Here is a 23513-nt window from a genome sequence, read left to right on the forward strand (position 1 = left end):
TTGTGTTGATTTTTTTTCTTTCAGGTCAGTGTGAGAAGTTAAGTGTTTGTAAAAGCAGAGGCAGAAAACAGCTGGTATATTTTAATTTGGTTTATTGAATTGATTACAGGAAACCTTAGAAATTGCCACAGAAAGTGGAGCTAATAAAGAAGCAAAGCAGTGGTTTTCCACTAAAAGACACCGCAGCAGAACACAAGCTTCCTGGGTTAGAATCTGTGGCATTATTTTAAAATAAATATAACATCTAAAGGTACAAAAACATCAATAAAGACAGTACCCTTTAAAAAACAAGCTTACTGTAAGCTCAAGGAAATCATTCTAAGGCATTGGTTGTATTGCTTTTTATAAGCTGTTTTCTTGGCAGTAGCTTTTGTAATATTGCAGGAAAACCAAACTTTAAACTGTCTTCTTTTATGTTTGTTATATTTTGCTAGTAAACAGGTTTTTATTGTCAAACATGGGAAAATCGCCTTGAATGAGAGTCGTAGTTTGAGGCTATATGTAGTGCAAATCCTAAAGGAAAGCCTGTGTATCTGTTGAAGTTCTATTTGTACTGGATGATTTCACTGGTTTCAAGGCACAACAGTAGCATTTGAGACAAAGTGAAAAAAAAAACAGTGATTCGTTAAAAAAAGAAAAGGGCACGTGTAGCTTAAAAAAAAAAGATCTTGCTACACGGTGACAGGTCGGGGCAGAGAGGTGGGAACAAGGGAATGTTCAGATGTTCAGTTCAGCCATAGCGCGCTCCAGAGGGTCGGTGGTCCAGTAGTCGTAGTCCCAGCCCAGGAACCAGCCAGTGAACGTGGGCGGCTCGAAGCCCTGCTTGATTTTGACAATGGGCGTCCTCGGGTCTCTCTTGGCCGGATCTGTCTCGATGTAACGGACCGCTGAGGAAGACGAGTTTGAATTAGTACAAGGATTAAAAGGGTAGCAGAAGATGCTTTATGCTTTGACTCTTGGTGACACTGCTGCTCTAGTTATGGGGCACTTTGCTGTTAATGCATGTATCAGTAATTATGATGTCTTTTAAATAAATACATTCTGTTTTTTGATTAAGTTTTAATTTTTTTTATCTAATGATTGATGTTGTGTTAGATAATTTGCAATGCCAGCTGTATTTCTCGTCTCCTATTCCACATGGCATTGTTCTTTCTCCTCATATTTGCTCACCAGATGCCATAGCTTCAGTCTTCTCCTCCTCTTGGGCCTCATTTCCAATCCAGACAAACACCTAAGAATAAAAAAAAACCCAAATAAATAAAGGTTTATTGTGGAGTTTATTCTTTTTGTGGGCACTGATTCTGCTCTGAATGCATATAGTACAGCAAAGGCAGTCAGCTTGTTTTTTACCTGCTCCCAGGTGTCCAAGATCATGACATCATCAGTGGCAAGGTCATCTTGGGTCATCTCACCTGGTACCTCCTCAATCTAAGAAGAAGAAGACGGATTTAAGGGGGCTTTATTTTTATGTACACGTAACGACAAATAAAGACACAGTGCACTGTTTTCAGCAGGTACTTTGAAATATTCTTGACATCCTGCACATGCTCGTGCAATACCAAAGACTTGAAAACTCGAGTCAGAATAGGACAAAACCAATCCAGCAGGAGAAGAAAACGTACTATAAAGTTTCCAGTCTTATTGGAACAAGCAAAGAGACGGGGTGGATGAGCATCCATCTTGTCCTTGAGTCTAGTGGAGGTGCGATACTCCGTCTTTCCACCCAGAGCCTCCCAGAACTGATCTGTAAAACGACAGAAACACTTCAAGCTATTACAACCATCAGAATTTGTAAGAGGGCAAAGCAATAGTTTGACATTTGGGTAACTCTGTTCCTTTTTTGTTGGTACAAAGCCAAATCAGGTTTTTAGTTTAGCATAAAACCTGGAAGTAAGTCTGGTTCTGTCTAATGGGGAAGAAAACAAAATGCTTGGTTTACATTATCAGGTTATCACTATTTTTAACTGAGGTAACTGCTAGAAGTATCTGTTAGTGGACAGATGTTCCAGTGATTTCACTGTCATCACACACAAATTCCTCTATTTGCACTGGGAGGCAGTGGGATAAGAGATGTGCATGTGGGAAAATGTGTTCTGAAAATTTCAGGTCAGCCAGTCTGACACTTAAATCCCATTTCTTCCCAATCCTGGCTCTCGCTTCAAATTCCAACACATCATCTTGACCATGCTTTCATGCCTATATGCACTGAGTTGCTGCCGTGTGATTGGTTGATTAAATATCTGCATTAACAACCAGTTGAATAGGTGTACCTAATAAAGTGTCTGGTAAGTGCAATTGCAGTGTTTCCCCACACATAGACTTTAGTTGGGCAACCTTATTTTGCTATTTATTCATTTTATTTTGCCCATGTGGAAACTGGTGGTTTTCGTCAAGTGAGCAGTGGTTTACAGGTGAGATAAGAGCACTGAAAATGTGAGTGCTGTTACATCACCTGCCATAGACCAAAAAAAAAAAATACCTGTAAACATATATAAAGAATGAAACAAACCAGGAGCTAAAAGCTTAATGGACCTGCTGAGGTGTTTGCAATATTGTGTAGTTTTTGTTACAATTATTCTTGCCCTTCCAGCTATACAGCTATTTAATCAATTTTTAATATACAAAATTATTGTTAGAGCATCTTTAAGGGTAAAATAAAGCAAAATAAAACAAAGTGTAAATGTAAATTTGCAACCAGCATCTGTGAAACAGCAGGTACCTGCACAGTACAGCATCAATTTTGAATAGAAAATCTTTTCAACCATCAGAAATAAAATGGTGAATTTCTCGTTTGTCTTTTGCGAGGCCCCAGCCGAGGCCAGTCCTCAAAAGCAGGGTGTTTATGAAAAATTGAATCTGTTATGTTGTAGCCTGAGGTGTTTTTATATGTGAACCTGTTAGCAGGGAGTTTCTTCTTCTTGAGCTTGGAAAGCAAATAGCAAGACTTCTGACAACATCAGAAGGGGTGATGCAATCAAGTCTGCTTTGTTTCAATATGGATGAACATAAGCGCTTAGCCGAAATACAAAAAGGGAGCTATTTAGCCTCGCATTAAAGCGCTATTTTAACAGCCAGACCACACTTTGTAGCTGACACAGATACAGTTCTGAGTATGTTAACAGCTGTTGGGTTTCAGCTTGACTTAAATGCAGCAAAAAAATTAAATAAAGGAGAGAAAATGATAGTGGAGGTAACTGTGTTTATCCTGTTTCCTCACCGCTCTCTCCTCCCTCGGACAGCTCGGAGACAGACACGCCCAGGATGTCACACAGCTGCTGAGCTCCCTGCTTCTCTGTGTCGCTGGCACCCACTCCCACCCACAGGAAGGAGTTGCCGGGGGTCACCAGAATAAAAGCATCATTGGAGTTTAGGTTTGATGCCTGCACGTCAAGCTGCATAGAAACAGAGATATTGCAAGTTATCATGAGGAGCTGTTGTACGTTGACCTTCTTAAGTGTTGGTGGTTTTTCATTTTTACCAATATTCATGCTAGCATAATGCTTTATTTGACATTTTATGCCCTCTAACACCAATTCGAGAGGATATTTTAAAGGAAAGGACATCGGTGTTTTCCATTCTTACTATGCATTTTTCCCTTTTCCTCTTAAATACCCTTCAACCATTTACTGAATACTTAAAAAAAACTTCAAGTATGAAGTGCTTCTGCTTTCCTTTAAAACCTCTAATTGTTACTTCATTGTTAATGGACAGTGCTTATTAGATTAGAAAACAAATATTTCAGAAATCTGTTAGAAACTGTTTTGCAAAAGAGAGAAGAAAAAAATTAAATAATCGAGGAATGATTAAATTCAGGTAATGAATGAGACGTTTCCTCTCACCTCCACAGCTCGTGTGTGTCCTGCAGAGTTGGAGCGCACCTGGAAGAGTCGAGTCTCAGCTGGAGCGGACTGACCTCCTTCTCTGGACGTTCCTCCCTTGTACACAATCATGGGCTTTCCTCCAAACAGACTCATCAAATGGGCCGGCTCTTTCCCCTGCACCACCCTCACCTGATACACAAATACCGAATTTAAATCTCTGCATCTAATGAAGTTGTTGTCACAGCAATTCATATCGAAAAATACCTCATGCATTTTGATGTTACAAGCGGTGCTACCAAATCACTGCAGACACATCCTCCCTAATTGTGTCCTGTGAAATATGCATCAACAAGGTGTGGAAAAAAAGTCTGCAGCAGTTCCCACCACTGACGCAAGATGGCAGCACAGAGCCAAATCATGCCATACCCTGAGGTGAGAGCGAGATCTGTGATATTAGTAACCACGGTGAAGATAAGGTATGTCGAAAACAGTCTGCGGTTTTTTGTAATAAACAGTCATAACTCTGAGGTGTTGCAGTCAGTGGTTCCTCTAATTCAGTAAGCACTGCACATTACACTAATCCTGAGCTTGCTGGGGCAAACAGAGAAGAGATAAATATTTACTGATGAGTTTACAGGGAGAAACTATTTGTATTACATGAAGTTTAACATAGAAAGCCAACATGCTTTTTTATGTTCTGCTGTTCCTTCAAATATTTGACATTTGATGCTTTTGGCTTGCTGCAGTTGCTGATAGATTAAAGTTGAGTTCATAGACTGTATATACAAGTGTGAAAATTCCTTAATGCTTATAAATGCATTCTATTTAATGGTCAGAAGGGGGCAACTTCTCTTAGTGAAAAAAGCCTCTAAAATCTATGAGAAACCAGCACTGCTCCTCAATTTGGATCCACTGGGACTTTGCTATGACCTGAGTAGAAACTTTCCTGACAAGGTTTTGGACAGCGTAGCAAGTCTTACTTAACATAACATAATGCTCATTATCATTATTAATGTAGCATATGCATCTCGTGATTGACAAGTCCCTGCAATGGGAGCGATTTCTCAAATGAGACAGAGGTGAAAGAAAAGCTCAAACTCTGGCTTCAGGCCAGAACTTGACCAACAGGTGACATCACGCTTGCTATGCTCATCCTTAAGTACAGCCTGTGATTCAGTTTAGTTTGACAGATGAGCAAATGCAAAAAGTGTTTGGTAATTGCAAGATGAGGAATCAGGAACATGAGGACAAATAACTGGGACTGCTGCTGATTCCTACACACAAATTCAAACACATACAGAGTCGTGCCACAACACACGGACAATAAGAAGGCCGTACATGCACACGCGAGGAGTGAGCAGTGAATGACCAAAGACTCGTATGAGTTCAGAGCCACTCATGAATATTTAGGCCTCACAGACAGGCTAAGGCATCATAATGTTGGTGTGACATCAGTTCAGGACAAAGGAAAAAAGTAGTGTGGCTTATTTATGCTAGCAGACCGAGCTGGCGACAGAGAAGGAGGGAGCCTCCCATGAAACTCCACAGTGGAATGTCCTGTTTGTGTTTCAACGAGTCGTTTTCATTTGAAATTCACTTTAGCTCATTATTACAGTCACTAAACCTGAAAGGACTTCTCAAAAATGAATAACACAATACCCTCCAGTAATTATAAAGAATGGGAGAATCGAGAGAATATGTCCTTGTTGCTTCTATTTTTGCTGTGGCTCTGGACACGAAACACATGAGTCCCTTAGTGAAGATGAGGAGCAGGGAAGGAATGAAGGAAAAATACCTGAGTGGTTATAGGAGCGCCAACAACCTGAGGAGATAGAAAAGGCCAGAAACCAAGCAAGTGAGGAAATGAGCAGCAGCACGGAAACCATGAGGAAGAGGGAACACAGTGAAAGGATGTAAAAGTCAGACAGGACGTGCTAAGGAAGCCAGACGTGAGCAGAGTCGTTGATGACAGGGAAGATCAAATAATATATAAGCATATGGAAAAAAAAAACAGAAGCACGCTAAAAGAACAATATGTTGTACCTGCACAGGACCGCCGCCGAGTTCTTCATCCAGCTGTGCGCCGAGGATCGCAGAAGCCCCAATTTCATCCTGACTGGAGTCCGCTCCCTGCCTGGAAAACAAGATGAGTTTATCAGCTCAGCATTCAAACATAACAAGAGGAACTGACTTGGACACAGCATATGCTTACAGCCCAACCAATAAGATTTATGACTGTGATTAATCTAATATATATCAACTTTGTGTCTCTCGCTGAACTTTCTGAACTTCACACCTTCTCAATCTTTCCTCCGCGTACTTTTCACAGTGAAACAAAAGTGCAAAACTGAACTATGATTTGTTTATTTCCAGTGACTATTACATTAAATTCAGTGCTACCAAAAAGAAAATATATCCCCCTTTTTATAGTATTGAATGACTGATACTTAAATTTGTGGCAACAAGTTTAAGCTCCAGTGACTGAACTAGCTCTGAAAGGGGGATGCGATGAGTGCAAAATAACAACTTCATAATGTATAAATTTCTATGTGAAATCCCTTTGTGCTTTACAAATGTAATGTACCTACAAATTTATTTCTGACTCCTCAGCCTCGATGTTTGCTTATGAATCAGTAAATCTGATCAGACCCTGCTAATTATCTAAAAAAAATAATACTCCAGCTCCACGCCGGCTGCTTATATTTTAGTGCTATAGTCTGATGACAGGTAACTTCACGATACAGACTCTAATTATGGTTCCACAGTCTTGACAAATTTATGTCTCACCACATGTAGATGATGTGTCCCTGGCGCCCTCCATGAGAGTAGTTGTAAAGGATGATGTAGCTGTCTCCTCCATAGAACTGTCCATAAGTGGATGGATCCACTGGGACTTTGTCAGATCCCTCTGTACGCCAGATCTAAGAGGGGGGAAAAGAATAACATGGAAAACGTAAAATTAAAAAAAAATCACATTTAGTAGGCTGTAGATTTCAAGGTGCACCTGCTCCCCCTACTGGAATGGAAAGTAATGACACACACAGGCAGCACTGAAAGCAAATCTGACACATAATCACAAGCTGAATGACAAACCCCCACCTGTTTCTCTCCGCTGCCATCGTCCACCATGCCATGCTGGGCGGCCATGGCGGAGGATTCATGTAGGGTGGCGGCATCGAAAGGCACCTTCTCAATCTTTGCGATGCTGTTAGCGATGTAGGCCACACCCAGGCCCACAGTCTCATCTTTATCGCGCCAGTCTTTGAAGAACTGCTTGAAGAGCGGCGTCTCGCCCATCTCAGGCAGGATCTGGACCTGTGTGTGTTTGGGGTAACCCATCTTCTTGATGAATTCGTCTGCTGCCTTCATCGCTGCTTTCCGCTCTTCCATGTTGGCGTCTTTGCCTGAAGAGAAAAGACATTAAATACTGGAGAACGAAATGGAGAAATGTTACTGAAAATCAAAAAAGGAGGCCAGAAATTATTTCTAAACCTGGGTGAGAAAGGTCATTTGGTGCATTGACTTCAGCACTAATATAAATATTACAAAAGAGTTCTGAAAGTTGAAGAGTTGGTAACGAGAAGGTAAATAGTTTAACTTTTGTGAAATGCACGTATTTGCGCTTTTGCTAAGAACGATATGAGACAGCTGTGTTGTCTGCAAGAGTGGAAAAAAGCAGCTCAGCCAAGAGCCATTTCTTGAGTCCGCTGCACCACCCTGCACTGACCTTTCCAGAGAAAGATCTTTCCATCAGAGCCGTGGTCCAGGATAAAGCAGTCACCAGACTCCAGGGTGCTCTGAGCGAAAGGGTTCTCTGCTGCCACGAGAGTAATCGACATGGCTCCGGTAGCATTGGACACCTGCAGGGGAGGATGGGAAGGAGGATGAAGGAGCTGCCAAGCAGGGAAAAGTACCGCTTTTCAGGAGATTGAAAGGCTGCTGTAGACGCTGCTTCCTCTTGATCTTTTAAGCCAGGCAAATATGAGCAAGGGTTTTATAAAAGATACGTCTCTTAATTGATGTCAGCTGGCAATTTTACTCTATGAATCTTAGAAATATGACGCTCAGTACTTTATATTTTAACTGATGAATGATCACAAAAAAGGGGCTGCAGTAGGAAACATTTTGGGGGTTAGTTTAGAAAAATTTTATATTTTTCTAAAATAACCCACAAAATGTTTCCTACTCTCTAACACATTATAGTTTTACCTTAATTATTACCTAAATGTGTATTCCTGATAGGGAGTTTGTATTTTTGGACTATATCGATTTACACTTACTAGTCACTTTATTAGGTACACTTTCCTTTTACTGGTTTGGACACTCTTTCAGCAAGGTACTGGAAACATTCCTCAGAGATTTATTGGCAGATAGATTGGTATGACAGCATCCCATGATGGTGACTGTGGAGGTACAGTGAGGCCTGCCCAAGAAACCACTTTGAGATGATTTGAGCTTTCTGACATGGGATGTTACCTTACTTGAAGCTGTCATCAGTTGATGTGTACACTAGTAATAAAGAATTGTCAGCAATATATCTCAGGTATACTGTGGCTTTGTGGTGTGACCTTCTGCTGCTCTAGCCCACCTGCTTCAAGATTTGACATATTGTCTCTTCAGAGATGCTCTTTTGCATACTTTGTTGTGCTTATTTGAGTAACTGTTGCCTTTCTCTCAGCACAAACATTATCCCTTATTCAGACCACTCTCTGTAAACTATAGAGATGGTTGAGTGGAAAAATCACCCCAGATCAGCAGTTTCTGAAATACTCGTACAAACCCGCCATATTTAAAGTTTAAAGTCACTTAAATCTTTTTTCTTTCTCATTCTGATGCTTCAGCAGGTCGTCTTAATCATGTCTACCTGCCTAGATGCATGCAGCTGCTGTCTGGATTGCCTGATTACTTGTGTTAATAAGCAGTTGAATAGGTGTACCTAATAAAGTGTGAGTGTATATATGTGCAAAATTAACAAAACATTTACTACATTTTTTTTAATCTACTTTATTTTTAGTACTTTGGGTGCATCGTTCTGGAACTAAACTAAAACGTTTGTGGTCACTTGTAAATTGTTGTTGTTCACAATGAATCATGAATATATTAATTCATCATAAATAACTTTATTATCCTTTTATAATGAGGTTTCTGTATTGGTGTTTAGAGGTCCATTTCTAGCAACCAACATTTTTTATGTTGAAGAAGCCACATAATCAGCCTGTGCACAAACACAGGAACAAAAACTTTCCTTGCTCATGTGCCAGGCACGTTTCTAAGTGAGTGAACGCCATGTTTGTTTCTGTGTTGTTGCTTTTTTCTTAACAAATCCATGCTCTGACCTTGTAGAGTTTAGCCCTCATCCTGTTTGAAGCATCAGCTTTGATGTCATCCGAGTCTCCAGCTGGTAGATCTGGTTTGGGACCTAACACCTGAGGACAGAGGCAGAGATTTTAATAAAAAAGCGACGCCTGAAGACCTAAATTTGATCTCATAATGCACTGATCGCACCTCTATCATCTTCTCTCTCTCCACCCCCTCATCACAGACATAAACTCGAGACCTCCCACTGCGCTCATTATCACGGATCCCCTTGGCAACCTGAGTAGCCTTCAGCTTCTCAAAGCGGTTGCTCTGGGAGCCACACCACTGGTAAATCTCCTGTGGGGTGAAAGGAAAGACAGTGGATTGAATGAAGAAGAGCTTTTACAAGTCATTTTTTAAGATAAGATCTATGTATAAGATTTACATCTCCCAGGTCCAGGATGAAACAGTCTCCCGTGTTGAAGCTGTCCCAGCTGACCGGCACCTCCGTTGCCCTGACCACGCGGCGTCCTTTAATCTGGAGCACTCGCTGCACCGACACCTCATTGGTGACAACGTGCTTGAAACCAGATGCCACGCCTCCTTTCTGCAATATGAGCGTCGCATTTAAAAGTGAAATAAAATAAATAAATGAAAGTAAAGTCACTCCAACTGTAAATAATAAAATGTTTTTTTGAGCCCTGTTCTCTCTGCAAATTTACTGCCCTCTTGACACATCTGTGGCAAAAACGTACATACACATAGAAACTGTACAGAAAAATCCTCATATATCAATATTTCACTTACACAGCTTGAACCCTTATCAAAATGATCAAATCTTCTATTTTTGCACCTTACAGTATACTATGGAGCCAACTACGGGGATTTGTTTCTATGCATGTGAAACATCTAAATTTACAGCAGATGTTTCATGTAACAGTGAACGAATAAAGGAACTGAGATTCTGTTTCAAAATATGTGATAAATATAAAGTATTTCTTTACATGAGCCTGGTTTTAAAAGCATCAAAAAAATAAAGGAAACACACCCCTCTAATCATTTATCATATTCCTCTTAGGTAAATTCAAATGTTTCTGCTAGTTCAACAGTGACATCTTACCATGTATTTGATTCCAGACTTGAAGTAGCCCAGAAAGGTTTTGGACTCGTGTCCCTGCACCTCACGGTACTGGATGGGTTTCCCCCCGAGGAAATCGTCCATTTGGACCGTAAAGATGGCTGCTGAGCCGCTCTCATCCTGGGTGCAGAAATCACCTGTGCGAGAGAAACCAAAGAAGGGATCCATCTTAAATCCAGCCCTCACAGTTCTGCTGAAAAATAACCCAGTTAGCCATATTTTGTGTCTGACCAGTTCTCCCAGTGAGGACTTCAGTCAGTTAGGAGATCAATATGTAAGAGCAGCAGCGGGTCACATTAATACATGTAACATTGTTTTATTTATGGGCACACAGTGTAGTCCATCAGCATGTGGGTGGATTACATCACATCCTGCTTATTGGTAAACTGTCTGTGCCAAGATCAATCAAGCTTACGAAAACAAAATAAAATTAATAATCTGACTCAGCAGTGTAAATAATGCGTTACCTAGTAATACCCATTTCCCATTATTAATACCAACACACACAGCACAGATACAAACAGTGACAACTAACTGGGATTTGAAATTGGAAATGAAAATGTTTGGTGATTAAGATGATTATCTTACCAGAACATCAATGTTGGTTTGGACACATCCAATACACAATTATAACTTTTGCCCTGTCTCCCTCATGTGCAATGTGCACACAGACAGGGCAATTTTCCCCATTTTCCCTATTTAACAAAGTATTTTATTCTATTAGTACAGTATTGTTTTCTATTTGTATAGTACTTATTCTATTGTATATAGTATTCTTTCTATTTTGTATAGTATGTTATTCTGTTTATCTTATTCTATTCTATTGTTTTTCTCTTTTTCTCTTAATTTTTTACTGCTCTTGTATTTTCTGCCGTGACCAAAAATTTCCCACGTGTGGGACTACTAAAGGTTTATCTTATCTTATCTTATCTTATCTTATCTTATCTTATCTTATCTTATCTTATCTTATCTTATCTTATCTCCCAATTTTAATCAAATAAAGAAGTATATAGTATATAATTAATTTAGTTTTCTCTGTAAAGCTCCTAGTGCTTTAAAATTTTCCCTTGACATAAAGGTTTTTTTTATTTTAAACCGTCATAAATAGTTATACATTAAACTGTATTGGGTAAGTCGTTGGTGAAATAATCTACAAACTTTTGCATGCACGGTTTAAATTTTCAGCACTTCAATGTAAGACATTATGTTGCATTACTGGCAGCACTTCCTCCTCTTTCCTCTGCTTTTTTCCCCCTTTCCTCCCTCTCGGTTTTGGGTTTGCATGTGTGAGTGTTATTGTGCATCTGGGAATGACACCGACTGGTCATCTCTCCAAAACACCCGCTGGCTTTTCACTTCACACTCAGCCAAACAGATCGGCATCCTAAATGATAGTGCGCAATAGTAAATGGTTATACCAAACTCCTGTAAAAATACAAGAGTTTGCACAGCAAATTCTTTGTGAATACTGGTAAAGGTGTGTTTTTTACAATATGATCTGTGATTGATTTTTATTGCTGTGGATGGAGATGTAGAGCTTTATCGTAAAATCATAAAATCTCTATGAATATTATGTATAATAGGAGCTAATTGTGTTAGAAAAGGGAAACCTGTAATCTATACAGCAAAGTCTTCTTTCGTTATGTAAATGTTATATTACCTAGTGGCAGATAACAGCTGACACAACCAGCTGCCAGTACAGTGCTGTACTGTAATTTAACAGGCAAATTCTCATAGCATGCAGTCAGGCTACGTTTTAGTTCTCACTTCCAGGTATTTCAATTTCCAGGAATTTATTTTCCTTTGCACCTGTGCACCAGGTCTTCACGTGGTATTCAAAACCAATTATCTGCAGGGCGGCTCCACCTGTCACATTCTTCTTTGGCTGACCTGCCTCTCACCTTATTTGCTCTTCCTACTTCAGCTCTCCACTCTGGCCAAGATTGCCTGGACTCCTGTGCTCACCTTCTCACTAACATCAGGCTGACCTCCTCTACAAAAACCACGAATCATTTTAAATATGCAATAAAGTAAAATAATTTTCATAATAATCCTGTTTATGAGTTCAAACTCATGTTCACTAATACTTTAGCTTAAAAGGTCATCTTTTACACTAATCAGCTTTTTTAGGGATCTCCATACTTCATTTGTCACTGAGAATATCTACATTTAGTCCTTATTAGGTTTTAAATGCATGAAAAAAACATCTACTATTAAACACCAACCCTCATTCGTTTCACAATCTGATAGAAATGATACAGCTTATTATCTGATAAAACTGTTTGCCAATGAGCCATGTGGCTTTCTGTTGCTTTATGGCACATGACTCACTGTCCTGACTAGTTTCAGCCTCTCCACTGCAGCAGCAACAACGGGCAAAATTATTTTCCAGGGCCTTCATCCTCGTACTGTTCCTCATCTGCTTTGCAAGTCAAAGAAGATCACACTGGAAAACTGAGATCATCTTTATTTTTTGCCACATCACAATGGAAACAAATACAAAAAGGCATGTCTCCCATGTGCTACTAGGGGTTTTGTGCTCAGCCTCAGTGTGACCTGTGATATTCGTGGTTTACTTTCACATTTGAATAATCCAAAAGAAAGAACAGCACTGTATGGTATCCCTTCCAGTTATAATGGTCGACTCTGAGTAATAACCCAGAGATCATTTCCCTTTCACGGCACTCACCCAACCAGAAGTGGAGGTCGTACTGCAGGCTCCCGGAGCGCTGTTTGATAGTATTGAGGATGAGGTAAGCATCTCCGGTGTAAAATCCCCCGCGCAGGTTCTCAGGGACAGGCACCAGGTCAAAGTTCTCCACCCTCCACACCTGGAGGCCTGGCTGCTGTCCAGCTCGCTCAAATTCTGGGTGGTGCGCTGCCATCCTGCATTCAGGGAAGTCACAGACCTTAAGTTAAGGGCTTTTGCTACTGCACAGGCCAAAAACAAATGCAGGTCAATGAGCTAAACAATAAACTTAGTTGGTCAAAAGGCTACTGCACCAATAAAACTTGCAGAGGTTGTAATAACTTTACAAAGTGAAGCAGACACTGCCCACATGAGAGCTATAAAAGCCACTCCCCTTAAAGCTCAGTGGTTGCCATGAATATAAAGATAAAGCTTTGTTCTAGTTAAGTATTAATACAGAGCAGAGTGATTCATCCACTGTGCTCAGGGTATTTCCTCTAGAGAGCAGCAAGAGGAAGCCATGGCAGTTATGACTCATTGTTATCATCATAAACTGTTAGTGATGGTTGGCAATAGAAACACTTCTGTGTTTCTGTATAACTGTCTATTTGTATATCCTGCAACCAGGGGTTTAAAAAAGCCTTTAAATGTGTCTTTAGATAACTACATAGTGGACAAATCTGCTCAGAGACATCTGTCCAATCATAAACACACACACAGACACACACATAGACCCATTCATTCATGTCTGACATAATGCCACCCACAAACAGTTTCAAGTAGGTGCCTGTGCTACACTAGATTACTGCCTACTGCCTTCTGGAACGCCTGAGCGGATGTCTCAGATGCTAAAATGAGAGCGGGGCATCCTGTTTAAAAAAAGAAAAGTGGTTAAAATTTGAATAGTTTTTCACTTTTTGCAGCTGTTATGTTGTTTGGGTAAAAAATTCTAATGCCAACAACACAATTCATACCACGACGAGGCAATAATTTAAACAAAATTATGCTACAAATTCTGCAGTAAAGATCAACAGCCCACACAGTCACAGCATCCTATACCAGCTGCTTGTTACGACATAAACACTACAGAGGTAACATTTTTTCTGCAGTGGAGTGGAGTAGTGCTCTAACCCAAACTACAATATCAAGTTTAGATGTTATAAAACTGTATAAACTAGAGTTCATGCAGTTCAAAACAAACACAGAACCTAGTTTTCCACAGGAATGCTGCTCGTGTACTGCCTTTCAATTTGCATGCACACTGAAGCAAGAATCGGCCATTCTTCTAGGCAGGCGCCTGCCCACAAACATGGCAGGAATCTGTTATTGACCCGGGAAGAGGAAAGTGGCTCCGAATTCATGCAACCAAGCCAACAAACGTGGGGCTTCTTTCCCCCCCATCTGTGCTCTCTTCTTATGTCAAACTCAGTGCACATTACTTTGTAGCTAAGGAATGGTTTGAGATGGAAAAGCAGGCGGATAATTTCACAGTGAAACACATGCAGTCAAAACAGAAGCTTCCTGGAGTCATACGAGGCCAGGCACCACCTGACCTTCCATAACTACACACAGGTTTGGCTGGACGGGAAAGATCTGAAGCCATGAGGCGATGCCATCACAGCATTATACACAGTCCTTGTAGATTTCCCCTTGTGAGAAGCTTGACGGTCACAAAACCATAAATGATGCTTCTTTAGCCACATAAGAAGAATTAACTAACGATACCAATGTTGAATAGCCAGTTTCTGAAAGCTTCAACACACATTAGTGGCTTGGGTCATAAAGTTCTCATATGTTTTATTTGATAAAAAACAGTGTAGAGAGTTTTCATAACAATTTCACAACAAAAGTGACCCAGAAACTATTTCTAATTTGGATTTTATGTGTCTTGGATCACCACATGGGCTAACCTCAGTCTTTCTACTTAAGCTGTCAAACACGAGCCAGCCAAATTTCCTACTGAATTCCTGTTTAGATCTATTGCTGTGGTCTGGAACATCAAAATGACACAGTTCAGCCTTTACATAACCAAACTTTTGAGTTCAGTAGTTTCTGTAATGCTGTTGTTCAGGCTATATAGTGAGAGTGTATATCATCAGTACCTTTTGAATTCGTTCTTGCTTTCTTTCCATAAATATCATAGGAAAAGCTGAAGGTTTGCAACTTTTTTGGAGAGCTAGATGAGAGTTTCAGAGAGCTACCACTTCCATGTAGCATGTTGTATCCTGGCCTAGCATGATAATTTAAAGCAATGGAAGAAGCTAGCGTAGCTCTGACGAAATTAAAAATGCAGGGCGTTGTAACTTCCTGATGTCTTATTCCCACACTGAGGTTTTCCTGTACCCCCAGAGGCTGTAACACCCCCTCTAAGACCTCAAATTTCTCTTTTAACACTTTCCCAGTGTTTCATAAACTTATTATAGCACAAAGCCAAGCGTGTCTCTTTTCTTTATGCTAAGCAGCTAATCATCACCTTGCTGCCAGTTCATCTAAAGGTTGAAAAAGAAGAAAAAAAGTGATATTTCCCTCCCCAAAAAAAGTTTGGTTATTTCTTAGAGCTATTTTTATTATATCAGTGAGCCCAGATAGCATCCTCAAAACACACCTGATGATTCATATTTTTCAATTATGTATTTTCAAAAGTCATCTAAGTGCAGAAGCAAGCACATCCTCCCAAGATGGCTACTTCCTGGCAACTAGCAAAACACTGTAGTGACATACAATAACACTGTGCTCTCATGCAGCTGGTAATAAATCTGGTGCAATGCTACAGCATTTCTTTAATGAAACCAACATACCCAGAAATCTGCAAACAGCTTCACTTTAATTTGAAATCAAGCGGTAAAGGGAATATTTTTACCCCAAGCTGGCCATTACACAATCATTTAATATTCTCATGTAGAGGGTGCAAGTTTTATGAGCGGTTACCTCCTAAATCACATTCTCAAAAACATACCTGAAAACAAAGCTAGGTTTCCTTAACAACTGAAGGGTTTTCATTTAGTAGCTGCTGAGTAGGCTAACTTCCCTCTTAAACATACCACTTGTGGAAAAGACAGTATCACTTCTGTGCAGCTTCATATTCTGAAGATGATCATCTCTGTGGCACTAAATAAACATGACTGGCTGTGACTGTGATCTTCTCCTCTGATGGAGAAAAATGTTCTGTCTTGTCTCCTGCACATCAGAGCTCTTTCATCCTAGAGTTAGGTACGATCCCTGACTTAATAAAGCAAACATCAGAGGGGATACACTCAGCATCTGAGCAACCTTTGAAGAATCAAAGCCAGTAATGGTGAAAAAAAGAAGACGAAAACTTACACGGGGAAAAGGTTAGAGAATGAAGTTTAAGGCACAATAAGACTCTTACAAATACAAATGTTTTTGCTTGTATGAGGGGCAGCAGCTGACTAAAACAGTCATTTACTATTCAGGGTTGCTTCACACTGGATAAAGTGACTCAAGGAACGGTGGTTTGTTGACTCAACACAGCCTAAATAGAACCGGTCACATGACCTGTGGTCAGTCACGGGCATGCTGAAGAAGGGAGGCGTCTGCCACCAGCCGCACACTGGCAGTTTGTACCCCCTCATCTGTGGACCCACCCACCACCCCTTCGCCTCCTAACAAACAGGGAATGAGAGCTCATTCCAGCTCCAGTTATCTGATCCCCTCCCCCAATCCTCACCAACCTCTCTTTTGTGTCTGCCTTCGCTCGAGGCCCGAGTGAAAACTCGAAACTTGTGCAGGTCACAGCATTGGATTCATATGACAAGAAATAAACTGTTACATAAGCCCTTGTGATTTGTCTGCTGGTGTCCATTCTTCAAAAACAAACTCAAAATAGCGTTATCTGGAAAATCTTGATTCTTGGGGGCCATGGCAGCATATCATTCCTGAGTTTCTCCCAAATAAAACAATATTCCTCCTTCAGGAATGGTGTGTGTGCGTGTGTGTGTGTGTGTGTGTGGGGAGGGGGTATTTCTGGTGACTCATTTCCTCCATGCATGCCACTTTCAGCCTCTTCAGGGCTGCTGAGCTGCCATGTAGCTTGTTCAGGACACATCAGATAATGCTCTGTACAGACTCTGTAATAGCCACTCTGCTTCCCTACCATCTGTTGACACTGTGTAAGACAAGGAGAATCAAAATGGCTGTTTATGACTTTGTAAATAATCTCCCTGATTTATGGATGGCTGTCAAATGATATGAGAAACTTATTTCAGGAACAATCAATATGTGAGTAGCCATAGCTGAAAAACTCTGTAACCACTTCTCTTCTCATGTAATGTGCAGAAAGTTTTAAAGATGGGATTTCACTCTGTATGTGCGCATATGAAGTGAGTTCTCCAGTGAGTAATTAAGTAACAAGTAATGTGTTACACATTACTTTCTTTTTCAATTATGGCCCCAAACAATGCAATTTTACACTTTTAAACAGGAACATTCCTGATATTGTGTGGTCAATTTCACAGTAACAAAACTACAGTAAAATGTTTGCTTTATGTATCAGTTATAGAGAAGTCATTATGATTGTGGTTGCACTGCTGCCTCAGGAACTTGGCAGTTTGCAATCATTCGTTCATCTGTGCACTTAAAGTACCCAAAGACAACATGAGGCAGAAAGCTGAAGTTAAAAAGTAAGCTGACCGTTATATTGATGATCCTACAAACATAATTACATCCACCATGAAATCATTCAAAGCTAATAATTGGAGAGTTAGAGGAAGAACTACGAGAACTTTGCATGTTTAAAAAAATCAGAAGCCATTGTGAGCTACACATAAGACTTACAAGAAGTCAATGCTGCTTAATGGGACAAGACTGGCTTCTGGGGCTTGAGGTGTATTCACATATATTCATATACAATGATGATCACTTTCACAAGTCTAATTTAAATGGCATTTAAAATAAAATATTTTATAAAATTACCTAGATCTAAACTTAACTTTAACTTGTGGTTGAAGGCAGCCTAGATATCCCTAGTCGTGTTTGATTCATTTGACAGTCAAATCATAAAATAAAATTTTGCGGTGACTGAATGCCAAACATCCATCCATACCCACCATAGAAATGCTTTACAACATTGACACACAATCTCAACTTTGTAAAGAATGGGACAATAGTCAATACTAGACTGCATGACCACAAGAGGCAGCTGGTCAGGAAATGGATATTTAAAAAACACAAGACATGCTCTCATTTTTCATGCAGAGTCAATCTGCCAGGTTGTCTGAACTTAGCAGCTTACAGCTCTCTTGGCCTTTTCTGACATAAAAGGTTGTCTTTTTCTATTGGTTTTGAGCCTCAACAATGCAGACTGAGTGCCAAATTATAATAATAAAACTGCTATTGAAATTATTTTACTTTAATCCTACTGAATGGGGCTGCCCGGAATGTGTAATTTCTATTAAATCTCACAGGACCTTTATTTTACACAGGTAAAATATCCACTCCTGCTTATCTTAACAGTGTTATTAATTGTTAATTGAGTTCATGTTTGCAATGAGTTATAAGTATCAGACACTTTCAGTGGTTGGGGCACTCTTACTTTGACGGGCGCTGCAGATTTAGCATACAAAAATGCTCTGCTATAAAGACACACAGTACTCTCATTAAAGTAAGATTCTGTTAAAAGTTTGATATACAATATAAAATTTCTAGTGCTGTCAACGTTAACGGGCTCGCTCCATGCGAGGGCTGCATGGCATCAGCTCGTTAATGCGTTAGCGCCGTGTAGCAACTCGCATGGGGCGATCTGCGTTAACTCGCTAACGGAGATTTGCCGCGTTAATGCGGTTATGGCGTTAACGTCATTTTAGCGAGATTAAGGCTGACAACACTAATAATTTCACAATGAAATGATTTCTGAGTACAAATAAAATGTTTATGATCTATTGCACAAAATAAGACTGTACAAAGATTAACATTAGCCTGTTTTATCCATTCCAAAACCAGTTTTCATGTGTGTTTGGGAGCAATTGTCCTGTTGGAACATCCAACTGTGACCACGTTTCAATTGTCTAGCTGTTGATTTGAGGTGAAGTTGAAGAATTTAGAGGTAATCTTCTTTCTTCATCATTCCTTCCATTTCCTGCAATGTACCAACACCACTGACAGCAAAACAGCCCCACTGGTGATGCTAACACCACCATGCTTGACAACTGGTACCGTGTTCTTGAAATCCTCACTTTTACTCTTCCAACCATACCTCTTGTCATTGTGGCCAGATAGCTCAAAATTTCTCTCATCTGAACATAAAACTTTTTTACAGAAGGCATGTGGCTCGTCCATGTGGGCAGCTGCAAGTTTCAATGGAGCTTGAAGCTGTCGATTTTGGAGCAGGGGCTTCTTTCTTGGTTGGCCCCTGGTCAGTCCATGGCGATGTAAAACTCGTCTCACAGTGGACAGTAATGGTGGTGTACCAGCAGTTTCCAGTTCATGGCAGGCTTGAACCTGCCATGAACTGGTGAGTCCTGAGTTATTCGTGAACATCTGAACTAATTTCCTTTCATCTGACGGTGACAGTTTGGGTCTTCTTCCAGACATCAGCAAAGTGGTGACACATCCGAGTAACTTGTACTTACATACAATTGTTTGAACTGATGATCTTGGAATTTGTAGTTCTTTAGAAATAACTCCAAGAGACTTTCCCAACTTGTGTAAATCTACAATGCTCTGTTTTAGATCTTCACTGAGTTCCTTGGACTTTCCCATTGTTCTGAGTATTGGTCAATCCAGCCAGAATTTTTGCCAGAAGCTTGTTGATGGCTACCAAAAACATCTGGTCAAGGTGGAACTCACTAAGGGACATTTAGCCAAATATAGTGAGCGTAAATACATATTTGAACCTGTATATATATACTTTTGACTCTGTGTGCAGTAAAGAAATCCAAAATAAATTCCAACTTGTGCACCCAATTCTTGTTTTTGAATGGTATTAAAGATGTATGCTGTACAATCATTCCACCCTGGAAAAAGAACAGTTCAAAGACATCATTGAAAGCCCAATATTACCATAACATTCATGCCCGGGATAAGTGTATGTAAACTTCTGACCACAACTTGGTATGCACTCATTCTTGTTGTTCCCCAGATGAGCCCTAAAGAAAGCATGCACACTGTTGTTTAAGGCGTATAAATTTGAAGTAGGGTGTAGTTCAGACACCACTTAATCTCTGGAGTGAGGAGCTGACTCAGTTCTTTCTAACTTCTGCACACATCATACAGTCTGATGAACTCAGTATATGCTCGCTACAACTGTCACGAAGAGGATGTTGTGACGGATCTGCTCATAACTGTTTCGTCATTTCTGTGGCAACCACAGCACAGTAACTAGTGTTTAGGACAGACGGGTACACTCAGTTTAGTCCACGGGTGATACATAACCCATTTTAATCTAAGACCAGTAAAACTTTTTGTATAATACTGCGTTTGTGTGTAGTGATATTAGCTACACCACACCATGAATAACGGTGCACTTTATTAATAAAACTCAAATTGTTAAATGATTTCTGTAATTTTCATGCTTTGCAACAACCAACCTTTGGTCATATGTTCGACACTCCAGCTTTAGGATACAAAACTGCTAGGTAGAATCTCACAGTTTCTACCATAGATCCTGAAAAACAGCATGTTTCTATAGTAACATGTTGTTTGGGTTTTTGCATCACATCATGAAAGTCACTCTAAATACAGTCAGACAGAGTGTGACGTCAGTTTTCATCCACACTGCATTTTCAGGAAACATTTCAGGTTTCCGTCGACTTGTCCTTATATGGCAACACTGCCTTGCATTATAGCTAATTAAAAGCTAAGTTTAGCACTTTTTCTATTTATTAGATAAGAAGAATATTGGTTAAAGTATAACAAAAACCGTAATTTCACCCTGTAGGTTAGTCTCTCTCTGTTAAACCTATAATCCAGACAGAACTAACGGGCGTTAAATAACGCATCAAATTACCATCCTGCAATCTGTGCGTCAGGCTACATATTTTCTTCGAATAACGTGGGTTAATAACACAAACCTTACCTGAACGCGGAGGTTGTGATCTGGGTCTATAACGGACGGACGGGTGTGGACCTGAGCTGCAGCAGGAGCACAGAGTCGGTAGTTCAGCAGAGCGCAAAGCAGCTTTTTATGGTCTGGCCCGGGACTCACTATATGACACACCCTCTCCGCCTGTCTGCTGCACCGCCTGCTGCATATCTGTCTGTCTATGTATAATGTAGCTGGGACAAGATGCACAGAATAACCGGTACAAGTAATAGCTGCTTACATATTTAGGGGTTCCGTACTGGCTTGGCTATTTTAATATTTTAATTTATTTTAATATTATTTATGAAAGAAAAAGAAAAAAACAACAACAACAGCTTACAAAGGTGTTTTTGTTTGGTTGATTGGTTTTGTGTGCCTGTATGTGAGACAGTTTATTTTTATTGTATTTTTATTTATCTTTTGCTACGGGTATTATAATAGAATCTCTGCCACAACTGTAACTTCCGGCCACGACTCACTCTTCGTTCAGGAGAGGGCTTCTTAAACAACACTGCCCCTGTCTGGTACTACTATACTACCATACTATTACCTATTCTACTAATAAAAGCTCATCAATGGCCCTCTTGTGGCCTAAAAAGCAAAGAGCAGGCTAGTTTTTAGTCCCCTAACTGGCATACTCAGACAAAGGTTGTTTGAGTGACTGAGCAAGAAAGGTGGTTGGCTGGGCAGTTAGTTTAACTTTTGAGTGATGTTTAACAATAACAAACAGACCTTAGAAATTTCCCTTACTATTGTTAATATTATTATTCTTATTGTTATTATTTACTATTCTAGGGGATATTTAGACACAGTTTATGTTGAATAAATGTTGTGATAATGAGTGCCTGTAAATAAAGCATGATTGCTTCTCGTTCACACTATCTAATATGATGAACATAGTTTAGCATCAAGGCAGCATAAAAATGTGCATCAGCCAAAAAGTGTCACATACGTGTGTTTTTGAGACTTCTACAACATTAGTGTGGTTATTTTTTCAGGAAAAAAAAAGAATAAAATGCACAATACATTTTTAGTCAATAAACTGCAAATAACTAACAAACTAACTAAATGAATAGATAAATGAATAAAATGCCCGATGTAGCAAAAAAAAAATGTTACAAATGAAAATTCAAATATGAAAATTGATATTAGATTTCTTTTGTTTTTGATTTGTCAGGTGTTCAAGAAGTTCTCCAGTTAAAAGACAAACAAACAAACAAAACAAAGTATTTAATTATTCCAGGTTAACATGGTTAATAAAATATTTATGAAAAGAACAAATTGCTTTGAAGATATACTGTATTGTAAATTGCTTTTAATAATGTGCATTTCCTTCTTCTTGCTAATATTTGGAGCTGGACGATTTACAAACAGAGGAGCGTCCAGTCATGGATGAAAACATCCCAACAAGAAAGTCTTGTTTTCGTGCCATGCTTTTTCAGAGTGACATATGCTGCCCTCAGCCTGGCATGCAGGAAATCTGGTAGCTGTATGTTCTTTTGCATGTTTTTATTTTTAGTGATATCTCTTGGCAGCTGCTTACAAAGCTCAGAGGATGACTGCTAATGACTCTGGCAACATCCTGATCAGCAGGTCGGCGTTTTCCATTTTCCTCATGAAATACTTTGGTGCTCCTTCAGTTGACCGGCACGCTAATCTGTACAGGCATGCATTGCTTAGGAGGACAAATCCTAATAATTTGGGTGACCCCAGGCTTCCCTTGTACTTGAATGTCACCATTCATATTTTTAAACTCCCATTTCCACCAAGTGATGGTGCTGTTGACCTCTTAGTTCTTCAGCTATCATTGCTTTGCTAAAGTTTTCATTTATTATTCTTTTGCTTTATGATTAAATATAAAATTGAAGCCTCAGCTGTACTTTGTGTTTAATGCTAAATATTATGAAAAGCTTTAGCGTGGTGGCATTATCATCGACTAAAATTCCTGCTAAGACATGATCCCAAGACAGTGATGGAAAGAGTTGTTTTTAGAGAATACTAAATATATAATCCCAGTGGAAACAGCTAGCTGCAGGGTTTGTGGATGATTCTTAAAAATAGACTTACATGAAACTTTGGCTGCCAGCTGGTCCGTGCAAAATCAGAGGCATTCACAAGGGGTGTCCATTACTCCCATCTGCTGTCCTTAACCTCCCCAGTTAAACTTTCTTTGTCTCCTGCTTTCTGATGAGAAGGTCAAGCAAACAGATGCACTTTCGCTGATAATAACTGAGATGGGGTTTTAACTGGAAATGTCTAATACCGGGCTTGAAAACACTGACAGGTAAAGTGGGTCAGAAAGAATTGTCTTGCAAAGAACTGACAGCTTCACTAAGTCTAAGATATTATATTTGGCAGTAGTGTCTCTCTCCAGCTGAACAAGCATTTAGAAACAAAATATTCATTTCAATCTCTTTCTTCTTCAGGCTTGTCTTTTGATGGTATTTCTTGCGTTCCTGAATTAGCACAGATAACGGAATGGTGCATTTCTATTTTCTTCGGTAGGCATACTTCCCCTGAAGAAGATAA

General features: G+C 39.7%; 1 protein-coding gene across 2 annotated transcripts; it reads right to left on the minus strand.

The window, feature by feature from the left end:
- Nucleotides 1-75: 75 nt before the first annotated feature.
- Nucleotides 76-21107, minus strand: gsna (gelsolin a). Of its 2 annotated transcripts, XM_085463245.1 has the most exons (17): nucleotides 20979-21107; nucleotides 12947-13143; nucleotides 10240-10394; nucleotides 9565-9726; nucleotides 9327-9476; nucleotides 9158-9247; nucleotides 7549-7681; nucleotides 6921-7225; nucleotides 6609-6742; nucleotides 5865-5955; nucleotides 5617-5643; nucleotides 3840-4010; nucleotides 3218-3392; nucleotides 1623-1744; nucleotides 1351-1428; nucleotides 1171-1231; nucleotides 76-887 (listed from the first exon to the last, which is right to left on the minus strand). In XM_085463245.1, the coding sequence occupies exons 2-17, from the start codon at nucleotides 13140-13142 to the stop codon at nucleotides 718-720; spliced, it is 2220 nt and encodes a 739-aa protein (XP_085319371.1). In that variant the 5' UTR covers nucleotide 13143; nucleotides 20979-21107; the 3' UTR covers nucleotides 76-717. The 2 variants fall into 2 exon arrangements, with proteins under 2 accessions (XP_085319371.1, XP_085319372.1); XM_085463246.1 differs by lacking the exon at nucleotides 5617-5643 and having other exon boundaries at nucleotides 20979-21106.
- Between the last annotated feature and the right edge of the window lie 2406 nt (nucleotides 21108-23513).

Source organism: Copadichromis virginalis, linkage group LG7 (genome assembly GCF_057382275.1).
Source record: "Copadichromis virginalis isolate Kocher_CV1m ecotype Utaka linkage group LG7, C_Virginalis_male_GT1.1, whole genome shotgun sequence".
Lineage (NCBI taxonomy): Eukaryota > Metazoa > Chordata > Actinopteri > Cichliformes > Cichlidae > Copadichromis > Copadichromis virginalis.

Excerpts from the sequence above, each read along its gene's own strand:
- gsna (XM_085463245.1), bottom strand. The coding sequence starts at position 13,142 with ATGGCAGCGCACCACCCAGAATTTGAGCGAGCTGGACAGCAGCCAGGC. Across the intron at positions 7,226-7,548 it reads AAAGATCTTTCTCTGGAAAG|GCAAAGACGCCAACATGGAA; the intron begins GTCAGTGCAGGG and ends TTTTCTCTTCAG. Across the intron at positions 4,011-5,616 it reads GCGCTCCTATAACCACTCAG|GTGAGGGTGGTGCAGGGGAA; the intron begins GTATTTTTCCTT and ends TTTGTGTATCAG.